Source organism: Eurosta solidaginis, chromosome 1 (assembly GCF_040869045.1).
Source record: "Eurosta solidaginis isolate ZX-2024a chromosome 1, ASM4086904v1, whole genome shotgun sequence".
Classification (NCBI taxonomy): domain Eukaryota; kingdom Metazoa; phylum Arthropoda; class Insecta; order Diptera; family Tephritidae; genus Eurosta; species Eurosta solidaginis.
Window position 1 is genome coordinate 86,735,044 of NC_090319.1, and position 23,095 is coordinate 86,758,138.

The following is a 23,095-nucleotide window of genomic DNA, read 5'->3' on the forward strand; positions in this document are numbered from 1 at the left end:
AATAAGTAAATAGTCACCCTTGTAACAATTGCGCAAAGAGACGCATGAAAATCGCTCGTAATTCTTTATCGATTATTGCATCCGATTTTGGATAGTTTGTTGGCTTCTCGAGCGATGGAAAAGCCAAATCGGCTTGTGATAAATTCGGAAATAATATCATTGTTAGTAGCTCCTGTGTTTGTTCCCATAATGGTGATGGCAATATTGGCACTGGTGGTGATAGTGACTCCGGTATTGTTACCATGCCACCATCTAAGTCAACAACAATAACATCCAATAAATCGGTTATTTCGCTTACTAATGAACTATGTATGCCCATTATGAAGGGAGTGGGTGTGGAGAGTACTTCGGTTAGTGGTGCTGGTAGTATCGGAATGTAGACATGCGTGTATCTATAATGAAGAATGCAAGTAAAAAAGCTCAATGCGCGTATGATAGTTCTGTCAGTAATCACTTATACAACATAGCTCGATATTATGGTTGTCTCAGAAAAAGCGGCGCAAAAGCATCTCGGCTAAAAATCATCAGCCATGGATAAAAGAAATGTTTAAACAAACACAACGCAAATTAGAAAGGATGCTCGGACTAAATCTGCTCGGAGGTATATCACACCAAGATATTATTATTATTATTATTATGTAGCAGCAAAAGCTCTGCTCGAAGAAATTCGGAAGTGTTGTCGGAGTTACAATTATGAAACGAATATAAATTCGAAATATGTTCGACCGGGCCGTGCTCAGTTCCCACTTGCCTTCTATATCTTTTACCAGAAGTTCAAAAAACTAGAATTTTTCACTGGGTTGGACTTAAGTGAGGTTACTTTTGAAATAGTTTGTGGCGCTGATCAGTGCAATTGACAGTTGGGTCTCGTGGAGAATGGTGGTGGAAAGACTCAGCGCTTTTGGGCCTTGGGAACCACGTTACTGTTAGAACACATTATTTTGAAATAGTAAAGGACTTCCGTGCGGCCACCGTGGTGTGATGGTAGCGTGCTCAGCCTACCACACCGAATGCCCTGAGTTCACGCCCCGGGTAAAGCAACATCAAAATTTTAGAAATAGGGTTTTTCAATTAGATGAAAATTTGTTTAAGCGGGGTCACCCCTCGGCAGTGTTTGGCAAGCACTCCGAGTGTATTTCTGCCAAGAAAAGCTCTCAGTGAAAACTAATCTGCCTCGCAGATGCCGTTCGGAGTCGGCATAAAACAAGTAGGTCCCATCACGCCAATTTGTAGGAAAAATTAAAAAGAAAACGCCGCAAATTGGAAGAGAAGCTCGGTCTAAAATCTCTTCGGAGGTTATCGCGCCTTACATTTATTTATTTTTATTTTAAAGGACGTCGTTTTTTTGGAATCCAGCATTACCACAAACAACAACATCAGTCTAGAAATCCAAGGAAGTATCCTCTTGACAAAAAGTGGACTGAGTAGGCAGTTCAAAAGTGATGTCCTCCTCATGTTGTTGTTGTTGTTGTAGCAATGCTCGCCGCACCTAATAGCCGCGACCGATCACAAATTGTCATCAATATCTAACGGGAGTCCAAGGAAACTTGCCGTACGAACGAAGTTGAGCAAGAGTGACACGCGTTTCCCTGGGGAGTATGCGTTCCTCTTCCGCAAGTTTTGGATAATTTTCGTTAAGCACTGGATTCACCGGGCAATTCCCGGCATAAAGGTCCGACGCCTGTTTATGGAGTTCACCAAGGACCTGCTTGTGTTTTTTCACTTCATACGGCTGGGTTCTCAGGTGCCGTATTTCCTCAAAATGCTTACGGAGATGACTCCTTAAGCCCCTAGGCGATGCTGGTTCATTAATCAGATGTCTGTTGGGATGCCCAGGTTTCTGGGTATTCAACAGGAACTGTTTGGTCAGCATCTGATTTCTCTCCCTGATGGGGAGTATTCTCGCCTCATTATGCAGATGGTGTTCTGGGGACATAAGAAGACAGCCCGTGGCGATTCTGAGAGCAGTATTTTGGCAGGCCTGTAGTTTCCTCCAGTGGGTGATTTTTAGGCTTGGCGACCATATGGGTGACGCGTAGCACGTAATCGGCTGGTTAATTACTTTGTATGTAGTCATGAGCGTTTCTTTATCTTTTCCCCAAGTACTGCCAGCGAGGGATTTGAGGATTTTGTTACGGCTCTGAATTCTCGGAACAATTGCGGCTGCGTGCTCACCAAAATGTAGATCCTGATCAAACGTCACACCCAAGATTTTGGGGTGTAGGACAGTCGGTAGCGTAGTGCCATCGACGTGGATGTTCAAAATGGTCGACTTTTGGGGCGTACATGTTGTAAATAAGGTCGCGGAAGATGTAGTCGGAGATAATGCCAGGTTTCGCGAGGCGAAAAACCTGGAGAGATCAGGGAGGTAGCCGTTTATTTTATTGCATAGCACATCGATCTTTGGGCCTGGGCCTGTTGCCATTATTGTGCAGTCATCGGCGTAGGAAACGATTGTGACTCCTTCCGGTGGTGAAGGTAGCTTAGATATGTAGAAATTAAACAAAAGTGGGGATAGGACACCACCCTGTGGCACCCCTTGTTTAATTCTCCTTGGTTTTGATGTTTCGTTTCTAAATTGCACCGATGCCTGCCGACCACCCAGATAATTTGCGGTCCACCTTTTAAGACATGGGGGAAGGGTAGACCCTTCCAGGTCCTGCAGTAACGAGCCATGGTTGACCGTATCGAAAGCTTTTGATAGGTCTAGCGCTACGAGTACTGTTCTATGGTGGGGGTATTGATTTAAACCGCAATTTATCTGGGTGCTAATGGCATTTAGCGCGGTGGCAGTGCTATGGAGTTTTCTGAAGCCATGCTGATGAGGGGCTACCTGCAAATTTGCTTGGAAATAAGGGAGCAAAATGGCTTCAAGCGTCTTTGCCACTGGCGATAGGAGAGATATCGGACGATACGACTCACCTATGTTAGCTGGTTTCCCAGGCTTTAGTAGCGGGACGACCTTGGCCATTTTCCATTTCTCAGGTATGACAAAGGTGGAAAGAGACAGGTTGAAGACATGCGCTAAATATTTGAAACCCTCTTTCCCTAGGCTTTTAAGCATCGGCATGGCTATGCCGTCTGGGCCCACTGCTTTGGATGGTTTAGCACGACCAATGGCGTCCTCAACCTCTTTAGCGGTGATGGTGATTGGTGACGCGCTGAATTTGTGTTTATGTGCGTGTCTATTGGCTCTCCGTCTATCTTTGTCGACCGTAGGATGCATTATATATTGTCGGCAGAAAGCGCTCGCGCATTTTGTCGCGTCCGACAGCACTTTGTCGCCAAAGGCGATGGAAACTTTGTCTTTGTGCTTAGTCGGATTCGATAGGGACTTTACGGTGGACCAAATTTTACCCACACCGGTAGAGAGGTTACAACCTCTTAGGTGCTCCTCCCATTTCGCCCGCTTGTGTTCATCCACAAGCAATCTGATGCGTTGGTTTATATCCCTTATTTGGGGTTCGCCTGGATCAAGCTGTCTTATAAGGTCACGTTCTCTCGCTAAGTTTGCGGCCTCCGCCGGGAAGTGGGCCGGATTTCGGGAATTCTCCCGGCGGGAATGAAATGTGCCGAGGCGGATTTAATGACCTTACGGAAGGCACGCTCCCCTTGGCGGGCATCAGTCGGGATAGGGAGGGCAGCAAAGCGGCTGTCTGTAAAGGATTTATATTCTTCCCACTTTCCTTTTTTGAAGTTTATGAAAGTGCGTTTTTCAGTGACGATGAAGTCGGCGGTACGCTCAAGCGAAATAAGTATGGGCAGGGTCGGATGCCAATGTTACCATCGGCTGCCAGTTGACGCAGTTTACGAGTTCTGCGCTCACGATTGAGATATCTGGCGAGCTGTGACAGCTTCCTACCATACGTGTGGGGGCGTCTCCGTTTATTGTGCAGAACGTCGTTTCTTCTATTTGATCCGCCAACATCTCACCCCTACTGTCCGCCCGCAAGTTTGAATGCCATAGATCATGATGGGCATTGAAATCACCTCAGATAATGCGATTGTTGCCAGTGAGTAAGGCCCTGATATTAGGGCGGTATCCACTGGGGCAACAGGTGGCAGGAGGGATGTAGATGTTGATGATTTCTAGGTTTTCATCGCCTGACCGGACAGATAGGCCTTGACGTTCTAAGACATTGTCCCTGCGGTCGATGCCAGGATCAAATATATAATATTGCACAGAGTGGTGTATGATAAACGCGAGACCGCCTCCATTTCCGCTCTCGCGGTCTTTCCTGTGGACGTTATACCCAGAGCAGGTCTGCAATGCAGATCTTGCTGTGAGTTTAGTCTCTTGAATCGCAGCAATGCGGATGTTGTGCCGCTTCATGAAATAGACTATCTCCGTAATCTTCCCAGTTAGTCCATTACAGTTTAACTGCAGGATTCTGTAGTGCATAAGGGGAGACGTCGCCACTCTGGGGGTAAGTGACGGGTGACTACGCCTTGGTTGTGGAAGGCCAGGACGCAATTGCTGTTGTGGCCCTGGGATTGGGCGTCCTTGGGCAAGCATTGGGGTACCCGGATGATTTGGGTTTGCGACCTGGCAACATGGCGCGATGAAACCCGTCGGGGGTTGCCGTCGCGGAGACCAGAACATCTAGGAAATTGGCACCACCCAAGGCAGGAGCTGCATTGGGCGGATGTCGCAAACCTATATATTCTGTGCTGGCAGACGGTGCAAACGGAGGTAGGGACTAAGAGTCTGTTTCCCTGACCTGCACGATTGCTGCCGGAAAAGAGGGGGGAGAAGACGGGCGCAGGGGCTGATGCTCAGCATTGCTACCAACTCTACTACGAAGGTAGTAGTTATGAGTGGTATCAGCTGTTTGAGTTGTTGGCGCCGTGGGGCGCGAGCAGCAGCGGGTACTTGTTGTGGATTGCTGAGCAGCGGGGCTGCTGGAAGGTAGTGGGCGGCGCTAAGGCGTAGACTACGGGACGCCCTTGGGCGAGAACAGCAAGGAGCCACAAAAGATTTATAAAAGTTACGTGGACGTCGGGGTTTGGGATCAAGCCCAGAACAACCTGTCCGATGCAACCATCCCTTGCACGAGACACACTGAACAGAGTATTACCGTCCTAAAAAGATTCTTTTCCGGCAGATGCAGCAAAACCAATTCTCAGGACCAGGGTCAGGAGACGGACCCGGATTGGATTCGATGCCTTCCCGGAGTAAGAGAATATGGAGCAGTCCTGCTGCAAGGAGCTGCTGGGAGGATGACAATTTGTGGGAGGGACGAAACAAATTAGATGGGGTCACACTGAAATGACAGTCCTTGGTCGGGAAAAATCCCGAGTCGCTCCGGTACATAGAACCGACTGCCTTGGGAAGTCCTCATCACATGAGCCGGCTCTGGGAGTGTTCGAGAGAAAAGTTCTTCCAAATATTAATGGGCCTCAGAGCGTGGGCGACGGCGAGTACCGAAGAATATTTAAAAATGAGCTCCACGAGCTTTATACACCAACATAGTCCAACGAATTAAAACACAGCGCTACACTGGCTATGTCATGTTATGCGAATAAAAAAGTATTCTTATTGGGTCCCGCCTGTGGAAGCAGAGGAAGAGTGCGGCCTCCACTCCCCTGTAAGGACCAGGTGAAATACGATTTATATTCCCTTGCTGATACCAATAGGCGTTAGTTGGCCCTTTTATTTAACCTTTTTTTAAGCTGAAGATCGCTTCGGAAATATCTGATCAATTGCTGACGTATGGTGCAGATGATATTGCTGTTGTTGCTTCTACAATCACAACGTACATTCTGTTTTTTGGCCTGGATAAAGAGAAGCTGGCGTTGAATGAACTGGACGGTGCATGAGTCCATGAGTCTAGAAGGTTTTAGTGCAACCAAGAAAAGCCCAAAGGCTTCGCTGTCCATCTATGAGAATAAGGAAGACACTCTGGCTGAGAAAGTATTCTTATATGGAACCCTTATTTGACAGCAGAGGAAGGGGAAGAACCTCACTGTATTGGCAGTGAGAGCTGAAGGAAGCCTCTAAATCGCCAAGTAATGTTGATTATGACGGTATTGTGGCGAATATTAGCAACACTAAGGCATAATATCATCTCTTAGGCGATACTAAGCAGTCACTTGTATCTACATAAACAAATCAATCATTATGTCTACACATATGTACTTGCAAGAAGCGGAGAGATATGCACAAACACATGAATATATCTGAGATACTCACAAAAGTATGCAATCATCGGTGGAAGTGTCACTCACATATAGGCGCGCATATGGCTATGCGAGAAGCTATAAACGTGCTACGGATGCACATAGCTGGTAACTAAGTAGTAAATTCTAGAAGAAGAAACACCTAGAAGTATGCGAGCGACACAGCAGAGATTATAAAAGGAGCAAAAGCTGAGTAAGCATAATCAGTTTGTTTTGAACACGCTATCAGTTGCGAAGTGAAGTTTAATTGTGAAGTGCTTTCAAATCGGTCTAATAAAGTTTGTAATACAGAATATTGGAGTGTTTTATTCAACAGTTTAGCGATACGAACGTAAGCAGAAGTTTGTAAATAAGCGAAGTTCCCTGAAATTCGTTACAGTATATACATCTTTTGAAACACAATAAACTTGGCAATTGTCAACATCTAAAATCTGTTAAGAGAAAATAATTAAAAAATTAGTAGTCTGTAAAAAGGGTGATACATTTTGCGCCACTATATGTCTACTATTATTGTATAGATGATTACTTGCTATCAATATGCGATAACTGGAAATATTTACCTGAAAGGATACATGAGCGATACTAAAGCTTTGCAGCTTTCAGTCAAATGTGAATAGCTTTTCGAATGAAATAGAATTTTATTCTCCGTCATGACAGCACACAGCAGTATAAGTACATTCTTAATACCTACAAGAGTCAGAATGGCGAGACGAAAGTAAAAAACCACGTATGTAAATGATCGCACACGCCAGCGAGTCATGTTAGGAACAGTTGAGGTATTGTGGTTGGTGTATCGAATTTTTAACCGCAGCACAATATTTACATAATAAGAAAAATAAAAAAATAAAAAGTTATTTATCAGTACACATAAAAAAATATTTTTTGTTAGTTTAATATACAAACATTTGCTGCATACCTAATTGTTTAAAAATAAAATAGACAGCTGTGCCAGTTACTGGCAACGATTGAGATTGTGGTGGCTGCAACGACTGTTTATCACCGGCGCCAATTGAGAAGCGTACTTGTGGCCCACCTGCCGGCGGCACCTGTATACAACCAAGTATATTACCTATCAGATTCTCTAATGCATAGGGCAAATTCTCAATGTATACGGTGTAAATGGTGCCGAGACAATTCTGTAAATAAAATATAAAGGAAATATTTGATTGCTAATTTTTGAAAAAAAAGAGAAAGATATCTAAACGTACCTTAAATGTCTCCCCATAGTCAAGACGTGATATTAGCACCAGACATTTAGGGGCATACATAATGCTGTGATGTGAAATTATGCTATTGCTGCCACTCCCACCGCCGCTAGTATTCCCCGTAATGGCCGGTGAGAATTTGTTGACAGCAATACCGCTAACGGTCGCTGTAGCTGTCGCCTCGTCCTCCTCATCGATGACTTTGTTAAGTGTGATGGCGAGTGTTTCATGGAAGCTAAGGCAGGCGCAATAATGCTTATTTGCATCGATATCAGTGAGTACGGAAGTGAAAAATTTGGGTTCTTGCTTATCGTATGATAGACCCCAACCAAGTGGTTGACAAAACTATTATATTAAAATAAAAACAGAAAGGCAAAGCTACATAAATATGTAAGGTTTATCAAAAATAGACATGTAAGTATGCAATGTAAGCTATTTTTTCCTTGGATGTATTTGTATATGTGCAGTACTTTCACTAAGTATTATACGCGGACAGTTTGATAAGTCCGTACCTATTAGTTTTAATACCGTTAAACTATAATGTTCCTATGTACATATATAGCGTAGGGTAGGTAGTGTCCATTTACTATGCCCATCATGAGCCTTAAGTCTTCCCTCGACTCCGAAAGGCACCTGAGAAGCTTTTCATGGTTTTTCTAATTGAAAATTTTTTTCCTAATTTTTTTAGGTTGCTTTCCCCTGAAATTGAACCCAGGATCTTCGGTGCGATAGGCGGACTACGTTGCCACCATACCATAAATCTATTATCGTATGATTTTTACATGATCTTAAAAATTTTGCAGCCCCGCGCCACTTTCCACGCCTTTCATATTTGATGGAACAAATGCCACTCCCGACTCCTTTGGTCATCTCAACTCATCGGCCTTTTCGTTACCTTATATTCCTCTATGAACGGAAACCAAGTAGAAATGCATTCTCCGGCATAAGCGAACCCACTTCAATGCTTGTTTGCAATTCAGGACACTTCTTGATGAATTACTGTGTGAAATTTTTGCCTAAATGGCCGCCTGATTATGAATATATACACTGATGCAGTTTAACCACGCTTCCTTCAGAATTTTTGCTGCTTTCGTTAGGGCTACAATTCTTTATTGTGGCCCCAAGATATCTTTTGAAGCTCAGTCACTGGATCATGTAATCTGTTCGCCCTTTATTAGATGATATTTTTAAAATTTTTTAAACTTCCTTACAATTAGTAAAGGTTGACATGTTGCTGACAAAAAATATATTTCAGTCACGAGGACTTTAAATGATAACTAAACATCACATATAACAGATAATAACAATTAATAATTTATAATTTTCAACAAAGCATTTATTGGCTGTAACTTGGTGGTTGTGTTATTTTCATGATGGTGTATCACGGTATTGTCTGGTACCGCTTACGTGCTCCACATAGATGTCCCGCGACCAGCGAATGGTATCGCTTATCATGAGCCTCCTCATCAGGCTTGCATAATAGCGCGTGATGTTCAGAAGGTTTATGACTCGTTCGTTTGCCGGGCCCCATCCGCCCAGTGCTCCAACTGTAAAGGCCTCCACTCTGACTTCGTAGCCAAGTGTCGATAGCTGGTCAGCAAGCGGCTGGTATTTCTGTAGCTTTTGCTGCCGAGCATCCTTAAAGGCATCGCCTCTATTTTCGAACGGAATAGCCACGTCGATCAGAGTGATTCGTCGGCTTACTTCGTCCCGTATGACGATGTCTGGTCTTAGGGTGCCAGCAGTACCGTGGGAGCCTTCTACTATTCTATTTACTCTCACGTTCCCGGGGCACCTCAGGGCTCTTACGAGACTGTCTTGGACGTTGGTGTCGTGCCGCGGAGTGGGGGGTGCAGTGGTTAAGCACATGTGGTAATGTCTCCAGGTCTCTTCCGCACTTGCGGCAGCGCTTGTCTGCGTCTATAAGCCACCTCTTTGCAGCGTTCAATGGGAGGACATTGAGACGTGCCCGGTGTATAAAACGCCAGTCGCAAAAGCGGGTGAATTTTCCCGAGCGGAGAAAGTGGTTGGCTGGTGGTGTCCTGCACGTCACTTCGAACACCTTACCTTGGTCGGGTTTATTTATTAGCATGGCTTCGTAGTGTTGTGTTACACACCGTCGAAATGATGCGATGGGCGTCCCCCGGTTCGACAACTGTGAAGTTCGGATCAGTTGGTGTACCACACTGGATCCAGAACTCGGACTCCGGTGAGGACCATGTCCAGCGTAGCTTTACCTTGCTGCTAGTTCTGGCCGTTGCCGTCCGCACCTTCGTCCAATAGTTCGCGACGTTGGATTCGCTGGACATGTAACTCGCCATGTCTATATGACATGCTGGTTTTCTTTGCCTTTCCGCCGTAGCCTGTCTCAGCGATGAAACCGCTATATCACCCACGACGTGGTCTTTTGAGCTTAACATCTTAAATGCATGGGCCACGGTGATGAGATCCGTCAGGTCTGCCAGGGGTAGCAACCCGCCACCACCTTTGTGGGGCGGCATGAAGACGAGTTCTGGACTAGCCCGTTGGGGCAGGTTCATCCAGCGTTTGGCTGTTCTCTTTATTACCTTATCTGCCTCGCTCAAATACTCTTTGTCTACGTCTGCCCCTTGCAAAATAAAGTCTAGGCGTGGCAATAGAAACGTTGCCGTAGCATCTATCTTCTGCCATGGGGCCAGCCCTGAGCGATCCAGTGCCCGCACGTCGCTCAGCATACCAGCTATGGTGCTCACCGGTGTCTGTCTAATCTGGAAACCAGTGGGTATTCCGAGGTGGTCGTAATACTCCCCTGGCCCCAATGCTCGAACAGGCTGGCCCTGGACTAGGAAGTTCGTATACATTACGTCATTGCCCCTCCCTGGTATGTGGAGCGTTGCGCATTTGGCATCATTATATTTAAGCCCAATAGCCCTCGCACCCTTTTCAGCGGCCTCAAGCAGTTTTCGCAGATTGGCCGGGGTATCCGCTATTAGCACCACGTCGTCGGCATATGCCAGGTTATTAATGAGGGCGTTGCCCAGTTGGTATCCGATCCCTTCTTGGGCCACCGTACGAACGACGACCTCCAGAATGAGATCAAACACTATAGGACTCAAGGGGCATCCCTGACGCCTGCATGTTAATGGGCGGGGACGTGCCCTCTGATACCTTGAGTCGTGTTGTCATGCCGTTGTAGTTCTGATTGATTGTATTAATTATTTTTCTCGGTAGGCCATGTGCTTCGAGAGACTTAAAGCTTATAGAGTGCGGAACGGATGTGAACGCGTTGGAAAAATCTAGCCACGCGACTACCGCTTCCTTTTATTTTTCTTAGCGTCACGCAGTACTTCCTGTAGAACGTAATTGTGCTCAAAACACCCTTCAAATTCTAAAAACCCTTTTTGGGAGGGGCTTATACGGCTATTGGTCATGGCCCACTTTTTTAGCCGGTCAGCTAGTGTCGCGGCAAAAAGCTTCGGCACCGTGTCCCCTAGGGATATCGGTCTCCAGTTTGCCACCTCACTCGAGTCGTCCTTTTTGTACAATAGAATTGTGTGGCTTTCTTTCCATTTTACTGGAACCGACTCCATTCTCAGCACTGCGTTGAATCACGCTGTCAGCACTTGAGCCTTTGGGTCGGCCTTCCGCAGGTCGTAGTAGGTCAGGCCATCAGGACCGGGAGATGAATTTGCCCGACCTTTAGCCTGTCCATAACCTCTTGTCTGGTGAATGGACGAGTCAATGCCTCGTTGCTTGAGGTGGAGGGGTCTTCGCGATCGAATATATTCGGCCAGTCTTCCTCGACGTCTCTGGGCGCAGCTAGGGTACGAAAGTGGTGCTCGAGGGTTGCTAAGGGTATCTGGCAAGTCCTATTGGAACCTGTCAGAATTTCTTGCACCGCTTTCTTCCTGTTGTTCCTATATAGACGCTGTAGTCTGGCGGCCTCCCGTATACGATCTGAAGCCCTCCTCTGCGTGGGGTGTTTCTTCCACCACGACCTGGGTGAGCTCCTCTCACAGTCTGTCGGTCTGTACGGACGGATAACCTCGATAGGTATCTCATAGCTTCGACTGAGGCTTCTTCTGATTGCCCTTGGTCGGTTAATAAGTTCAAAGCCTCGATTATTCGTCGTTTATCTGCGTTTGTACCGAGGTGGGCAGTTAACGGCTTTACTGGTGATGGTGCGTTGGTTTCGGTGCGTGGGGTGTAGCGTGGCCCCTAACGGTGGGCTTGTATGTGGGGTTACTCTTTGCGAATTATCCTCCTCTGACAACGCAGGGGACTGCGCCACTGGCGGTGATTGCATGGAAATTAGTATGTTGCTATTGGCTATTGTATTTCCTGCTATTTCCGTTGGCGTAAGTGTTTGGATAATAATTGCGGGTGGGGAGGGTGTCGCTGGTGGTAACTGATCGGCATTTACCAGTGTGTTATCAGAAATTATGTTTTCCGTTCTTTGTGTAGCGGCAGCTGAGGTTGACGACGGGTTCGATGAACCCGAAGCATCCACTGCATACACTTCGTTACTCATGAGAGGCTGCGTAAGCGGTATAGTCGCTCTTGATTCTATTGTTGAGCGTGTTCCTCTTCTTCTAGTTCGAGTATCAACAGTCGGCACTGGTCGCTCGGACGTTGCTCCAATTTGTTGGCGAATATCTTGGCGGCGCTCACTGTCCCTCGCGCCTGCCGATGGTACAACACGCTCTGGTACGCAGGTAGAGCAGTGTTGCCGTACCACTTTTCTCTGATATTTCGCTGTGGGAGGAGCCTCAAAAGAGCTTCTCCAGCAGCGGAATCGTGGTGGCATGTCTGGATGGTGCTCTTTGCGGCGCAGCAGATTCTCCTCCTTTCGCGCTCCCGCATAGTGACCAATCCGTCTATCGGAGCACAGCGGGCACAAGAGAGCACGCTCATCCACTGGCAATAGGATGACCATGATGTTGCCCTCAGCCATTACTTTGGCATCCGGCTCCTCAGCCATCCTACCAGAGGGGGAGGGGATTTACAATTTGACAAACAATTACAAGTCAGTCAGTGATTCCGCCCAAGCTGCGAGACGTTTTCGCTCCCCCTCTTGGTAGTCGGCTCTGAGCCTTCCACCGGGGAACCCAGTCATACACAAACAGCTCCGCACCCTCCAACCGACAGGCTAATCCTGATGGCCCGATATCGCCTGATACAGTCAGACAGCTCTAAGCCGCAAGACCAACAAGCTCAGTCATACACAGGACGGACAACAAACACAACACACGACAGCCACCAGGCTAATCCTGATGACCAGTTTCGCTGCCCCAGGGTAATCCAACTCTAGAGTTGTCAAACCAGCAGCTGCATGCACGCGTCACAATACAAAAATAAAAAAAGGGGAAAAAATGTGAAAAAAAGGACAACACAACTCAAACTCGCTTTTAAATGACTCAAACCGTATGACACTTGTATTGATTATAGGGTTAGACACGGCGTTGATGAACAAAGCAGTGTCTGATCAAAAAGTTTATTGATTAACTACACTTTTGATCTAAGCCATAGGCCGAGAAGCGTCATCTGCATATGCCGTTAGTTTTGCTGGTACTCTGGACGAACCGCCTATGCAATTGGTTGTTGACCAGAGTATACAACATTGGTGATAATACTCCACCCTCTGCTTACAGATCATGTGGCCTTATATAGGCACCATTGCGATGAGATCTTTCTGCTTAACTTGGATCAGATTCAATTTGTTAATGCCGCATGTATTTCAATTTTGTTGAGATTGTCTATCAAAGGCCATTTCGAGACATTGTTGAAAGTCCTGGCAATGTCCAGAAAAACACCAAGGGCATATTACCGACCTCTCTACGCAATGCAGTATCGACTGACTTGCCTTTGTGGTAAGTATGTCGTGCCGAAAAGAGCAGTACAGGAATATAAAAGAAGATTTTAAAAGCCCACAAAAATATTCTTCGATATTTTGGAAAATATTGATACAATGTGACATCAGTATCGGTAATAATATTCATAATCAGTAGGTTTATCAGACTGCCCTCGTATGTACTCTTAAACAAAATCTCTATCAATTGTACATTCATACCCATTCGATGCCCTCAATAAATGGCGTATCCGACCAGTCCGTCTCAGGAAAACGCTGCACGATTTTCCCACATGACATTTGACTGCTCCCGGCAGCGGTTCCTGAAAATAGAACAAAAAATTTAATTGCTTTTAAATCAATTAAAAAAGTGTGAGACAATCATCTTAAATATTGTGACGCACCACTAAGCCATACTAGTATCACTAAGCCGATACTAAGCAACCACTCGTATGTACGTAAACAAATCAATCATCATTTACCCACATACATACATACAGGGCAGCGGAGAAATACTCACAAACGCATGTCATCATCAGCCGAAGTAGTACTCACATATACACACGTATATGGCTACGAACTACAAATATACATATATATGGCTGGTAACCAAGCATTCACGAAATTACTAGACCTTAGGGGAAATGGATCAACAAGAAAACTAAGAGTATAAAAGCAGCGCAAGCTGAGGAATCAGTAAACAGTTTGATTTTAACACGCAATTAGTTGTGAAGTAAGAGTTATTGTGAAGTACTCTCAAAGTAGTCTAATAAAGACCATTTTGCATTATTGAATATTGGAGTTTAGCGATTCGAACGTTAGCAGAAGGTTTGGAATAAGCGGAATTTCACTAAATTCGTTACAATAAGTTTTTTTTAATTTTGTGAAGTGTTTATTGCATTGCTAATATTGCAATAAACAATAAAAAAATAACTTAAATTAGCAATCAACTGCTGGCATGCTATTCAAGAAGTTAATGTATGCAATTACATGCACATTGGACTGCCGAGAAAATAATGAAATGTCACACCTTCTTTAGGGAGATTACACATTTTTCAGTTTATATTGAGAAGACTGACACGGTACGCGTTCGAGCTAAAAACTAGCACAGTTTTCTAGGAAGTTTTCCACGCGAACAACGAACTGTGCTTGTTTTCCACGCGAAGAACAGAAAAGCGTTAATCTTCCATAGAACCGACGAATTCATATTCAAAAAATGTCCGCTTCAGATACCCCAAACGGGGTATAGAAGCGAGGAACCTTTAGAACCCTAGGTCAACGGAATGCACCAAATCCCATGAAGATTTAGAAACAAAACTGGGACAGCCCTAAGAGGTTGCCACTATATAAGAACTGGAGGAATAACTTCCTGTCAAAGACGGTTATGACTGCGTACAACAGAGCTTGTCTCCTAAGAATATTCATAAGAAAATCAACGCCGCCATGGTGAAGCAAGGAGCTGATTCTTCTTAGAAGACAGCTAAAGGAAATATTTAAACTGCCAAAGGTCGTGCAGAGCAACGTGCAAGCGTACACCAGCGAAACAGCCCCGTTAACTCTTTTCTTCATGATGACCACTACAGTTAACCACCTTAATTTTGATGTGTAACTGAAAACAGCGCCACCCTACGGAAACGTTGTGTATTGTGATGCTTCGTTAAGGCAGCCATGAGATTTCTGTTAAACAAATATTTCAAAATTCCAAGCTCAACGGACATTTACAGTTATGAAATTTCAATCGAAATTACGAATTTCAAGGCCGTGAGCGTTTGTGAATATTTTTTCTTTGCTGGCAAGCAAATACCATATTTAGCCGTTAATTTTGTGCAAAATACGTATTCTTATACTCTAAGTGTAAAATCCAACTCAAGTTTCCCAAAATTTTTGCAATAATTTGACTTTTTCAAAGTGATTAACAAAGGTAGCCACCGCTCGATAAGTAGCTAAACTTTACGCGAATTTTAGTGAAATACAATATAAAACAAAAATTTAGAGTTTTTAGAGAAAATGGCCAAGAAGAAGTTATCTGATCGTGAAATTGAAAACTTATTGATATATGAAGATATACTTTCAGATACTGATAGCTGTGCGGGTGGAGATGGATCTGATGAAGACGAACCTGATATTGAAGACGTTCCCCTTGACTCGCAACAGTTTTCACTTGGTGACAATTTTTTTCCATCTGATGAGGAGTATGACACTGACGATGAAGCTCCCTTATCCCATCTGCTTGGACGTAATCAGTCTACTACCGAAGGTATTTCGCTACTAGCCCTTGGTGTGGGCCCTACAAAATGGAAGAAAGCTTAAACAATTTTAGCTCCTGAAAACTTTACAACTTCAAACCATTTGCCGGACGAAACAACCAGGTCAAACGAACTGCAGGTCAATTTACGTCAGAAGAACGTCTAAGCATGTGGGACAGTAAATGAATCTCGTAAACATCTCCCTAATTTGAACCGATGAGGAATTGAAGCGCGGAGAATACGATTATAGAGTCAGTGACAATCAGATGGTTTCCTTTATGAAATGGAAAGATAAACGTTGCGTTTTCATTTTGAGTAACCTCCATGATCCCAGAGATCTGGTTCATGTAAGAAGAAAAGAAAAAATTGGGTAGAGTTGAAGTGTCATGCCCTCTGGCCTTGAAGGACTACAATGAAAATATGAATTTCGTGGATAAATGTGACCAATTGAGGGGAAGCTATGCGATTGACCGCAAATCAAAAAAATGGTGGCACCAAATATTCTTTCATTTTCTAGATTACCACAGTGAAATTTATAATGCACCATCTATAAAGAGTTACAAAAAGACCCTATCTCAGGATTAGAGGAGTTGTGTCTCAAGGATTTTAGGCGACATGTTTACCAAGATATGCTGGCACCTGCTGATATAAGTAAGAAAAATGTCGCGTTTTTCAGCAACTCGGATTCGCCTACCTGTGCTTATATAAAGAAGCACAAACCGGAAGTACTTGCAGCAATAGGGCTTGCTATGGGTAACCATCAGTCTATAAGAGGTACCGCAAGCCGCTGCAGTGTGTGTAGCACGAAATATATGCCTGTGCGTACTGTATGGAGCTCTCTTTGCTACCGGGAAGGAAAAGAGTGTTTTAATTATCACCATGAACATTTATAATACTTGTTTTGAATAAATAAAAAAAACTCCTGAATTGTGTATACTTATTTCACAGTGGTTACCTTTGCTAACCACCATACAACTCACCCCCCTGCTGATCTATTTAAAAAAATTCATGCATGGCAAGATTATATTGAAATTTACGATTCTACCATTATCAACGAAAAACTGTACCGGAAAGAATTAAAGAAAGTTTTAGCTATGGAAATACAGTCCAGGGGCTAATAAAGAAAGAGAACGGGGAATGGTCATATAGTAGTGAAGAGTCCCTTAAATCGTTTCTCGACGCAGATTTCCCGATGCAGACAACACTTACACTTCGATCACGGAGCATGTAATGCCGAGATTGATGACTTATATCAAGATCGAATGGGCGGCGAAGACTTTTTCTAAGTTTTAATCACCAGGCCCAGATGGTATATTCTCTACCATGCTGCCATCTCGCGTAAAGCGATCGTGGAATGGTTTAAAAAAAATCTAAGAGTGCACAAGACTGAATCACGTACCCCACTCATGAAGTGTCGCGTATTACTACAAAAGGCGAGGGATGTTCAGTCATATATATCCCAAGGACTACATACCCATTATTTTAACATCATTTCTGCTCAAAAGCGTTAAGAGACAGATAGCCAACATGCAAGGAAAGCTGTTGTCCATGCGTACACCAAAGGCAAGTCGGTAGAAACGGTACTGCATAGGGTGGTTATAAACATAACGAGACCCTTGGAATAAAAAGTACGCCTTAGGGGTCTTCTTGGACATAGCAATGTCTCTAAACAGGTGACCATGGAGGGCCTTAAGTACGTTCATCCCTAACCAGATGGATCAGCTGCACGAAGATTACTTCGCAGTGAAAGCTATTTAATGGGTCGGGCGCTTTGGGATTAAGATACCTGGTCATTTAATATCGGGGTTGAGCGCCAACGCAGAAAAGACGGATATTGTGTTGTTTAATAGGAGGTATAAGTTCCCCAATCGGACTAGACCTAAGCTGGAGGGCCGAACCTGCAGCAAAAAACTTTTCCCAAATAATTAGGATTCATTCTAGACAGTTAGTTGTCATGGAAGCTCAACGTAGAGGAAGGACTAGACGGCACTTTATGCATGTAAAAGTAAGCCGAGGTGTACTTGGGGTCTATAGCCCTCTCTCTTATTGAATATTTAGCGCGATTGTAAAGCCGATTCTATACTACAAAGTCCTTGTTTGGTGGACACACAAAAAGTATCTTCCTCAAAAAATTAGAGGAAGTATGCAGGTTATCCGATAGCGTCATCAAATATAGGACTACCTTGTTGTTGTTGTTGTATCATTTCCCTACCCGAGCTTCGATGGGTCTCTTAGAGCCACAATAGCGGTGTAAGGTTGGCGCAAGAGTGCTGAAATGGCAGACGAGGCGTAACATGTGTACACCGGAAGGTTCCAAAGTAATGAAAGGAGTAGGGTCTGCGGTATGCTGCGCTAATCCGGAAACAAACAGATCCTACAGGCTGTCAGATCACTGTAGTGTTTTTCAGGCGGAAGTAGTAGCCGTGACTAAAGCAGTAGAAAAACTGGCGGAAAATAGCTTAAATTGTAGCCGCTTCAACTGTTACATTGACAGCCGAGCAGCAATCAAGGCAATTATCTCCCAAAACGCCAAATCAAAAAGTGTGTTGCAGTGTACGCAATCCCTGGAAAGAGTCTAGGCATATGGGAATAAATGGAATTGAATAAGCGGATCAGCTAGCTAAACACGGCACATCCCTCGAAGCTTGTGCCGTAGACGTCCGAATCAGATTAGGCGAGATAAGAAACAGGTGATCGGCCAACCTGGCGACCCGTGGAAATAAGCGCGGGGCTGCAAAATGTCGAAGCTCATGAGCAGGTTCTACGACCATCGACTAACAAATTTACTCTTATCACTAAAAAAGATGACTGTAGGGCACGATGGGTATTTTTAAATAGGTAATATCAAATTCGCTTTTTACACATACTTTTCAGCATAGCTCCTGCTTTCCATTAAGGGCTCATAATATGCTCAACTAAACACTACAAATTCTTCAGAAAAATGCGGAGCGGCTGTAATGGAAATCTGATATTCTTTTGGTCAGGAAAAACAGAGAAAGCCTTTGAAATAAGCAAAATGAACCGGATTTTCGTAAGCTTTATAAATCGTCAAGAAGGCAGTTGCGAAGGTTCAACGGTGTTTTTAGAAGAACTAAGAACCCAGCTGCATGCGGAATTGCGATCTATTGATCTTTGCCTATCATTGAAATGCTAAAAGCCATATAATGAATTTTCATAAAGTTTAAAAGGCTATTTAATCTTTCCACCCCTTTGAATCTCTGTAATGGACCATCAAATCCTTCGATCCCCATACATCTCAAGGACCTTATATCATTCCCGTTGAACTGAAAATGGCAACTGCAGTTTATTTGCAAATTCGCGCAAGCATATCTGCAAAGCTTGTCTACAAACTGTTCACAAAAATTGACCGAATTACATTTGTACTGTAAAGCTTGGCACGGAACACCAAATGCCTACAGACCTATCAAAATTTACGTATTTTCTTCTCGAAACCCCAAAGAGAGACCAACGGATATATGTAAATAAACAAATGTAAGGCGCGATAACCTCCGAAGAGATTTTAGGCCGATCTTCTCTTCCAAATTGCGTCGTGCTCCTTTTAATTGTTCCTACAAATTGGCGGGACGGGACCTACATGTTTTATGCCGACTCCGAACGGTATCTGCTAGCAGATGAATTTTCACTGAGAGCTTTTCATGGCAGAAATACACTCGGAGTGCTTTCCAAACACTGCCAAGGAGCGACCCGGCTTAGAAAAATTTTCTACTAATTGAAAACCCTTGTTTCTAAAGTGTTGATGTTGCTTTGCCCGGGCGTGAACCCAGGATCTGCAGAGGTCCCTTAAGCTAGCCCAACCTTTCCAGCCCAATCAAAAAACGAGACCGTACTAAATTGCACAATATTTAAAACTAATTTAATACGGGTTAAATAAATTTATTACACTTGTTTTTTAAAAAATATCGAGGGTTGGGCTAGCTTAAGTTTAAGCTAGCCCAACCCATATGCCCAATCAAAAACTGAAAACGTATTTAATTACACCATATTTAATGCTAATTTAATACGGGTTAATTGAATTTATTACACTTGTTTTTATACTCAGTTGAGTAGAGCTCACAGAGTATATTAACTTTGATTGGATAACGGTTGGTTGTACAAGTATAAAGGAATCGAGATAGATATAGACTTCCATAAATCAAAATCATCAGTATCGAAAAAAAAATTTGATTGAACCGTCCGTCCGTCCGTTAACACGTTAACTTGAGTAAATTTTGAGGTATCTTGATGTAATTTGGTATGTACGATCCTGGGCAGTCATCTCAGATCGCTATTTAAAATGAACAATATCGGACTATAACCACGCCCATTTTTTCGATATCGCAAATTTCGAAAAACCGAAGAAGTGCGATAATTCATTACCAAAGACGGATAAAGCGATGAAATTGGTAGGTGAGTTGAACTTATGACGCAGAATAGAAAATTAGTAAAATTTTGGATAATGGGCGTGGCACCGGCCACTTTTAAAAGAAGGTAATTTAAAAGTTTTGCAAGCTGTAATTTGGCAGTCGTTGAAGATATCATAATGAAATTTGGCAGGAACGTTACTACTATTACTATATGTATGCTTAATAAAAATTTGCAAAATCGGAGAACGACCACACCCACTTTTAAAAAAAATGTTTTTAAGTCAAATTTTAACAAAAAATTTAATATCTTTACAGTATATAAGTAAATTATGTCAACATTCAACCTCAGTAATGATGTGGTGCAACAAAATACAAAAATAAAAGAAAATTTCAAAATGGGTGTGGCTCCGCCCTTTTTCATTACATTTGTCTAGGATACTTTTAATGCCGTAAGTCGAACAAAAATTTACCAATCCTTGTGAAATTTGGTGAGGGATTAGATTCTAGGAAGGACGATAACTGTTTTCTATGAAAGGGCGAAATCGGTTGAAGCCACTCCTAGTTTTTATACACAGTCGACCGCCTGTCCTTCCGCTCGGCCGTTAACACGATAACTTGAGCAAAAATCGATATATCTTTACTAAACTCAGTTCACGTACTTATCTGAACTCACTTTGTATTGGTATAAAAAATGGCCGAAATCCGACTATGACCACGCCCACTTTTTCGATATCGAAAATTACGAAAAATGAAAAAAATGCCATACTTCTATACCAAATACGAAAAAGGGATGAAACATGGTAATTGGATTGGTTTATTGACGTAAAATATAACTTTAGAAAAAAACTTTGTAAAATGGGTGTGACACCTACCATATTAAGTAGATGAAAATGAAAAATTTCTGAAGGGCGAAATCAAAAGCCCTTGGAATCTTGGCAGGAATACTATTCGTGGTATTACATATATAAATAAATTAGCGGTACCCGACAGATGATGTTCTGGGTCACCCTGGTCCACATTTTGGTCGATATATCGAAAACGCCTTCATATATACAACTACCACCATTCCGCTTCCCAAGGCAGTCGGTTCTATGTACCGGAGCGACTCGGGATTTTTCCCGACCACGGACTGTCATTTCAGTGTGACCACATTTAATTTGTTTCGTCCCTCCCACAAATTGTCATCCTCCCAGCAGCTCCTTGCAGCAGGACTGCTACATATTCTCTTACTCCGGGAAGGTATCGAACCCAATCCGGGTCCGTCTCCTGACCCCGGTCCTGAGAAATGGTTTTGCTGCATTTGCCAGAAAAGAATCTTTTTAGGACGGTCATACTCTGTTCAGTGTGTCTCGTGCAAGGGATGGTTGCATCGGACAGGTTGTTCTGGGCTTGATCCCAAAACCCGACGTCCACGTAACTTTTATAAATATTTTGTGGCTCCTTGCTGCTCACGCCCAAGGGCGTCCCGTAGTCTACGCCTAAGCGTATCCCCACTACCTTCCAGCAGCCTCGCTGCTCAGCAAGCCACAACAAGTACCCGCTGCTGCTCGCGCCCCACGGCGCCAACAACTCAAACAGCTGATACCACTCATAACTACTACCTTCGTAGTAGAGCTGGTAGCAATGCTGAGCATCAGCCCCTGCCCCCGTCTTCTTCCCCCCCCCCCCTCTTTTCTGGCAGCAATCGTGCAGGTCAGGGAAACAGACTCTTAGTCCCTGCCTCCGTTTGCACCGTCTGCCAGCGCAGAATATATAGGTTTGCGACATCCGCTCAATGCAGCTCCTGCCTTGGGTGGTGCCACTTTCCTAGATGTTCTGGTCTCCGCGACGGCAACCCCTCGACGGGTTTCATGGCGCCATGTTGCCAGGTCGCAAACCCAAATCATCCGGGTACCCCAATGCTTGCCCAAGGGCGCCCAGTCCCAAGGCCACAACAGCAATTGCGTCCTGGCCTTCCACAACCTAGGCGTAGTCACCCGTCACTTACCCCTAGAGTGGCGGCGTCACCCCTCATGCACTTCAGAATTCTGCAGTTAAACTGTAATGGACTAACTGGGAAGATTACGGAGATAGTCGATTTCATGAAGCGGCACAACATCCGCATTGCTGCGATTCAAGAGACTAAACTCACAGCAAGATCTGCATTGCAGACCTGCTCTGGTTATAATGTCCACAGGAAAGACCGCGAGAGCGGAAATGGAGGCGGCCTCGCGTTTATTATACACCACTCTGTGCAATATTATATATTTGATCCTGGCATCGACCGCAGGGACAATGTCTTAGAACGTCAAGGCCTATCTGTCCGGTCAGGCGATGCAAATCTAGAAATCATCAACATCTACATCCCTCCTGTCACCTGTTGCCCCAGTGGATACCACCCTAATATCGAGGCCTTACTCACTGGCAACAATCGCATTATCTTAGGCGATTTCAATGCCCATCACGACCTATGGCATTCAAACTTGCGGGCGGACAGTAGGGGTGAGATGTTGGCGGATCAAATAGACGAAACGACGTTCTGCACAATAAACGGAGACGCCCCCACACGTATGGTAGGAAGCTGTCATAGCTCTCAATCGTGAGCGCAGAACTCGTAAACTGCGTCAACTGGCAGCCGATGGTAACATTGGCATCCGACCACCTGCCCATACTTATTTCGTTTGAGCGTACCGCCGACTTCATCGTCACCGAAAAACGCACTTTCATAAACTTCAAAAAAGGAAAGTGGGAAGAATATAAATCTGCAACAGACAGCATCTTTGCTGCCCTCCCTATCCCGACTGATGCCCCCCAAGGGGAGCGTGCCTTCCGTAAGGTCATTGAATCCGCCTCGGCACATTTCATTCCCGCCGGGAGAATTCCCGAAATCCGGCCCCACTTCCCGGCGGAGGCCGCGAGCTTAGCGAGGGAACGCGACCTTATAAGACAGCTTGATCCAGGCGACCCCCAAATAAGGGATATAAACCAACGCATCAGATTGCTTTTGGACGAACACAAGCGGCCGAAATGGGAAGAGCACCTAAGAGGTTGTAACCTCTCTACCGGTGTAGGTAAAGTTTGGTCCACCGTAAAGTCCCTATCGAATCCGACTAAGCACAAAGACAAAGTTTCCATCGATTTTGGCGATAAGGTGCTGTCGGATGCGAAAAAATGCGCGAGCGCTTTCTGCCGACAGTATACAATGCATCCTACGGTCGACAAAGATAGACGGAGAGCCAATAGACACGCACATAAACACAAATTCAGTGCGTCACCAATCACCATCACCGCTAG

General features: G+C 44.4%; 1 protein-coding gene across 7 annotated transcripts in view; it reads right to left on the bottom strand.

Annotated features, from left to right (window-relative positions):
• The window catches only part of Sbf (SET domain binding factor), a 154,801-nt gene that overhangs the window by 113,851 nt on the left and 17,855 nt on the right, over window positions 1-23,095 (bottom strand). For all 7 annotated transcript variants that reach the window (XR_010948407.1, XM_067759011.1, XM_067759009.1 and 4 more), the window contains 5 exons: window positions 13,435-13,535; window positions 7,389-7,730; window positions 7,097-7,316; window positions 6,741-6,867; window positions 18-392 (listed from right to left, as the gene is read on the bottom strand). Coding sequence is in view for 6 of the 7 variants with exons in the window: in XM_067759011.1 (XP_067615112.1) it covers window positions 18-392; window positions 6,741-6,867; window positions 7,097-7,316; window positions 7,389-7,730; window positions 13,435-13,535 (1,165 nt within the window). In the remaining variant the exon portion in view is untranslated. The remainder of the gene's footprint in view (window positions 1-17; window positions 393-6,740; window positions 6,868-7,096; window positions 7,317-7,388; window positions 7,731-13,434; window positions 13,536-23,095) is intronic.